The following is a 6,315-nucleotide window of genomic DNA, read 5'->3' as shown; positions in this document are numbered from 1 at the left end:
CACTAAAAATTGCTCGAATTTCACTAAAATTGTTCTAATTGGAGTTCTCAGGTTTTCACACATGATGAGTTCTCACTGAATCATCTTCTTATATATATATATATATATATATATATATATATATATATATATATATATATATATATATATATATATATATATATATATATATATATATATATATATATATATATATATCAATTATGTAACACAGAAATAAATAAAAAAGTAAAACTTACATTGTGGGAAATCACCCTAATCAACAATCTTCTCAAGAGTATCATGTTTACAATTTGGATTCATGAGTTTACAAATTTTAGTTTACAATTTACAAATTATAAGCAATTTGGATTTATGAGTTTACAATTTTTAGTTTATATTTAAAATTTAAATTTTATATTTATATAATATACTTTAAATCAAAACATATATCACGTTTCTATGTGTTTGTGTGTGAGAGAGATGCATATACTCAAAATAGTATTATTATAATATAGTTTTCAATTGATGCAAATGTAAGACAAATTCTTATTATTAAAGGTTACACTACACACAGTCAAACAGAAGATAAGATAAAAATTTTATCCTAATAATCTACTGTTTAAAGGTTGAATTAGTCTTGTTATTAAAGATAAATTTGCTTTGCATCACATGCATTCCACTTTTACATACTAAACTAACTCCTACAAGAAAAGCACAAAAGCCTCGATCACTTCTCTACATATAAACCATACATCACCATTACTTGCCAATGCAATATTCACACCAACTTTCAAATAACCATATGAAAAACAAAACCATTTAGTATCATAAGCCTTATAAACCCTATTGAACAATGAGGACTGGAGCCTATACTATCCAACACACATTAACACCCGAAGCCGCAAATGTTGTGAAACAAGCTCTTGTTCTTGCAAGAAGGCGTGGCCACGCTCAAGTCACGCCTTTGCATGTTGCTAGTGCGATGCTAACATCGCCAACAAGCCTTCTCAGGAAGGCTTGTTTACTACCAAACTCGCACCCACTTCAATACAAAGCTCTTGAGCTTTGTTTCAATGTGGCCCTAAACCGCCTTCCTACGATGCAATCAAATCCAATCATGTTAAACCCTAATCAATCTCACCACCCTTCGCTATCAAACGCCTTAGTGGCGGCCTTCAAGCGTGCTCAAGCTCACCAACGGCGTGGTTCTATTGAAAACCAACAACAACCAATTTTAGCTCTTAAAGTAGAGATTGAACAACTTATTATATCCATCTTAGATGATCCTAGTGTGAGTAGAGTCATGCGAGAAGCCGGTTTCTCTAGCACACAAGTCAAAAACAATATCGAACAAATGGAGATAACGATTTCTTCTCCAACTCCACTAAGTTTTTCTCAATCAAAAGAGAATATCAAGCCTAAATCTTTAGCCAAAGTTCAAGATGAAGATGTCATGAGTGTTATAGAAATGATGATGAATAGGAAAAGAAGAAACATTGTTGTTATAAGAGAGTGTTTAGCTAGTGCTGATGCTATAGTTAGAGGAGTTATAGACAAATTCGAAACCGAAAACAATACCAACCTAAGGTTCATGCAGTTTGTAAGCCTTCCTTTACACTCACTACATCATCTTTCAAGGGAAGATGTTGAAAACAAAGTTAGAGAACTCAAGTGTCTAGTAAAAAGCTTTGTGGGTAAAGGAGTTATCTTATATTTAGGTGACCTCAAATGGATTTCGGATTATTGGTCAAGCCATAGCGATCGGAAACTCAACCGAAGCTACTATTACACTCCTATGGAGCATATGATCATGGAGCTTAGTGGGCTCATGTTTGGTGTTGATAGTGGGAAGTTGTGGTTGATGGGGATAGCTAATTCTCAAACATACATGAGGTGCAAAACAGGTCAGCCTTCACTTGAAACTCTATGGGATCTTTGTCCACTTACACTTCAAGTTGCTAGCTTGGACCTCACCCTCAATCTTGAAAGGTAAATACTTTTAGCTACTTTTTTAAGGTCCTTTTTTTCTTAAAGTTTACCATTTTTCTTGTTAAAAATCTGATCTTTGATTTGGGTTTGTTTTTTCAGCAGTAAAGATTCAGGAAGTGAGATGAAGTTGCTAACTTGTTGCACAGAATGTTCGGTTAACTTAGCGCGAGAGGCTCGAACCTTAGCAAGCTATGGTCGCACCAATGAGTCTATTACAAGTGGAACCACTTTGCCTTCATGGCTCCAACAATATAAAGAAGAGAACTCAAGACAATCAACCAATGATCAGGTTAACTTCTTGTTATTCTATAATTCTATTAAAAGTATAAATATTCTTAGATATCTTACTTTTGTAGCATGATCTAAAGTACTAAACCATTATACTAAATGTGTTTGCAGGAAAGTGAAAAAGTTGGGAATCTTTGCAAAAAATGGAACTCCATTTGTAGTTCACTTCATAAACAAGAATCCATGTCTTCTTTACCAAATTTGCACCAACACCATGTCACCTGGCCCGTAATTTTCGAGTCCGATACCCCTAAAGAACATCAGTTTTTTATGGGTGGTGGTGATCAATGTTTCGAAGAACCCAACCCTAAAACGCATTTGCCTGAACTTTTATCGAATCCCAATTCGAGTCCAAATTCGGCCTCTTGTAGTGAAGCAAGTAATCATGATGATGATGATCATATATACTACATGCATAAGTTCAAAGAGATGAATCCTGAAAAAGTGAACATTTTAAACAATGCATTAGAGAGTGTTGCACCATGGCAATCAGAGATCATTCCAGAAATAGTAAGTACAATCCTTCAGTGCAGGTCTGGTAAAATGGAAAGAGAAGGCAAGGAAGAAACATGGTTATCTTTTTTGGGTGCTGACAATTTTGGAAAAGAAAAGATTGCAAGAGAGTTGGCCAAAGTTGTGTTTGGATCAAGAAACAATCTTGTCCAAATGGGCTTGAGTCGATTTTCTGCAACACGGGCTGATCATGATTCAACAGATGATGATCAAGAACTCGTTAGTAAGAAAAGGGCGAGGAACGAAAATGGTCAAAGTTATCTCGAAAGATTCGTTGAAGCGGTCCAAGAAAATGCAAACCGTGTGTTCTTTATGGAAGATATTGAGCAAGTTGATTACCATTCTCAAATGGGAATAAAGAAAGCAATCAAAGATGGAAACTTTTTACTCAATGGTGGCGAAACAGTTCATCTTAATGATGCCATTGTTATTTTCAGTAGTGAAAGTTTCAGTTCGATTTCTCGAGGTTCTTCACCTAGTATAAGGCGAAAGTATTGTGACGATGAGCAACAAGAAACGGTTGAGGATAATTGTGGGAAAGAGTCCATGATCAGTTTGGACTTGAATGTTTCTACAGAACATGAACCAGTTTCTGATGTTGGGATTTTGGAATCAGTTGATAAGCAAGTTATTTTTAAACTTCAGATGTTGTAATAAGTTTTTGTTTGTAAATTAGGGAGTGTAGTTTGAAATGGGACTTTTAATTAGAACCTGTGAGTTTAATTAGATGCATGTATACTAACAACTGTTTAATCTTAACTTTGTTTTTAATGTAATAGATCGACGATTTGGTAGTAGTTTGTGTTACTCTTTTCCTTTTATGAGTAGTAATTTTTCAATTCCCACATTAATGTTTACATGCATGTTAAATCCTAACGATGATACAAAATGTGACATATTAATATTGATTCGAGTAATATCTTTAAAAACCTTGACATTAATTAATATATTACCATATTTACCATATATAGTATCATTTAGGACTTAATTTCCTATATAAGCAATGCATATGTGGTGGTAGGAAAGTTGAGCAAATTAACTACAAAATAATGATACTACAAAAACTGTGGTCATGTTCTAAATTTCTAAGTATATAGTTAGTGCAATAATCGGAATGATAACATTTGGTTATAACCTAAAGCTGACTTGACAAATATATGATCCAAAACTTCTGAATTCTGCAAACAAAACAACTTCGATACCCGTATATATAAGTAACTAAAAACAAAAAGTAAAAGAAACACTTTTTTTTTTTATTAAAGTTGAGCTTCATGATTTTCTTTTTAATGTTTTTTGGAGGGAAAACATGCATGAGTCATTTTAAAGCTGGTTATTTGTGACAGATTATTCATTATTAGTTACTCATAGTCATTACAGATTATTCACTTCCCCACAAGTTGCACCCTTAAAACCGATCAAGTATACAATCCCACTAAGCATATTATATGCACCACTCAACTCCCATTATAATGAATAATATATTTAATTAATATGCCATGTAGCAATTAAGTAACCATGTTTATTAATCAGGACAATATTAATTAACTACCAAATCACTTATTAGGGAATAGGAAATCAATCACTTTTTGTACAATGGATTATGTCATATCTCATCTTGAGCTCCAATATCTTTGATCTTTGCTTTCATGTATTTTTATTCCACTCTTTAGGCTTAAGCATACGAATAAAACATTTATGTAGGATCGTTTAGGCCCAACATATCCTACATATAAGCCAATGAGTTTCTTATGTAGGACGCCTTGTTGTGATACCACTTGTAGGATCGCTTTAAGCCAAACAACGCGTCCATATTAGCCCATGAGTTTCTTAGTAGTCCAAAACCAATAAGTGATAGATGGAGATTCCCCTAGAGTTATATGCACACATTTGTTTCTTTCAAACCGATAATCTCCGACAGTTCCATTGTCAGACAAATAGACAAGCTAGCGTGTCAGGCAAAACTATATGTTCGTATAAGAATCATTAACATAAAATAGCCATCACATATCATAAAACATTTTTTTTTTTTTTTTTTTTTTGAAAAGCAATATTATTAATAAAACCTCCAAGAAACAACCTCCACCTTTTTGGGATTATCGGTTATACAAATTATTGGTCACAGACCAAAAACATACAAATTGCACCAGTGTTACTAAAGGATACTAGTTAAACAAATTAGATCAAGAGCCTAGCATTTAACATATTTGATCACACATAAACCATACTTTATCCCTATAAGTCTTTAACATGATAGGCTTAAGGAATACTGTTTCTTAGTTGAACAATTACCAAAGTCATGCCATGAAAAAATAGTGGTAGTCAATGTCATGAAGCTTATCAAGACACTGCTAAAGAGAAAGTATACATGAACTATTAGGTGCAACAACATTTTTATCAAAATTGTGTAGGAAAAAAGTGTGATGAAATGCAAATTTAATGATAAGAGTCTCCTATAAACAAACAAGCATCAATCTATAATGACTTTTTTTCTCCTTTATGCATTACTTTTACAATCATTAAATCGATCAATTTTCCAAATACTTTAATCAAATCTCCTTTTAGTGTGTTAGATGTGTTCTCACAACTTTTAGATCATTACTAATTTTCCTCTAACATTGGTTTAACAATGTGAAATCACAAATGACATGATAGTTACAATGAAAAGGTTGATGACTAGATTTTGAGATAGTGTTGTCATTTCACATGAGTAAATTTACAAAATCATTCAAAGTATATTTCATCATATAAATGTGATGATATGTAATTATTATAGGTAAAACCACAGTTTTTAATCATATTTAACACATCTGTTATTTTGCATAATAAGAAAAAAAAGGTGATAGGGGACAACCCGAGTACCCGACCCAACCAGTTTTGACCCTTTTTGACCCCAAAACTGTAACCCAACCCGCTCATCTTTCTATTACTAATACTGACACCAAACCGAAATTTGTATTGTTCAACTATATAAGCTTATACATTACTACTAGTATGTTAACAATCTCTAGTTGTCATATATACATATGGCTGATTTGTACACCACCAAATTAGACATACACCACTAATCATGCATTATGTAGGATCGTGTAAACCGGATTATACGATCTAATCTTCAATATCGAGTGCGGAAAAACTCGATATTGGGTTTTACTATCAAAAACCAACAATTAACCTTTGATCAAAGCAATTAATATGACTTTAGGATGGAATAGATCGATAAAACCGAATGCTAGATGACCGGGGAATCGGATTAGACACTTAGGAATGTTTAGGATACGTAACCCTAACAATGAACCCGAATTGGCCTCTATATACTTACAACATGTGCAACCGTGCGGTTACCTAATGTACCTGTACGGATGCATACCTGCGCCCGTGCGGTTGCATTCCAGCAGTGAAAGTTAAACGTTAAATCACATTAACGTGATCGCAATGAACTCGGGGACTATAATGCACCAACACATTACACTATTGATATGCACAACACCTTTTGTTAGAACAAGAACAGCAAAAAGGCAACAATAGTCAAAATTACCATTCTAG

The 6,315-nt window shown here is 33.4% G+C and overlaps 1 protein-coding gene across 1 annotated transcript; it reads left to right on the top strand.

Moving 5' to 3' along the window:
• Window positions 1–835: 835 nt before the first annotated feature.
• On the top strand, window positions 836–3,509 carry LOC139867120 (protein SMAX1-LIKE 3-like). Its single transcript, XM_071855451.1, has 3 exons — window positions 836–1,971; window positions 2,071–2,260; window positions 2,371–3,509. The coding sequence occupies exons 1-3, from the start codon at window positions 836–838 to the stop codon at window positions 3,424–3,426; spliced, it is 2,382 nt and encodes a 793-aa protein (XP_071711552.1). The 3' UTR covers window positions 3,427–3,509.
• Window positions 3,510–6,315: the final 2,806 nt, after the last annotated feature.

This window comes from Rutidosis leptorrhynchoides, chromosome 9, assembly GCF_046630445.1.
Source record: "Rutidosis leptorrhynchoides isolate AG116_Rl617_1_P2 chromosome 9, CSIRO_AGI_Rlap_v1, whole genome shotgun sequence".
In the NCBI taxonomy this organism is placed as follows: Eukaryota; Viridiplantae; Streptophyta; class Magnoliopsida; order Asterales; family Asteraceae; genus Rutidosis; species Rutidosis leptorrhynchoides.
Note: the sequence above shows the minus strand (reverse complement) of the source record. Positions and strands in the feature narration are given on the sequence as shown.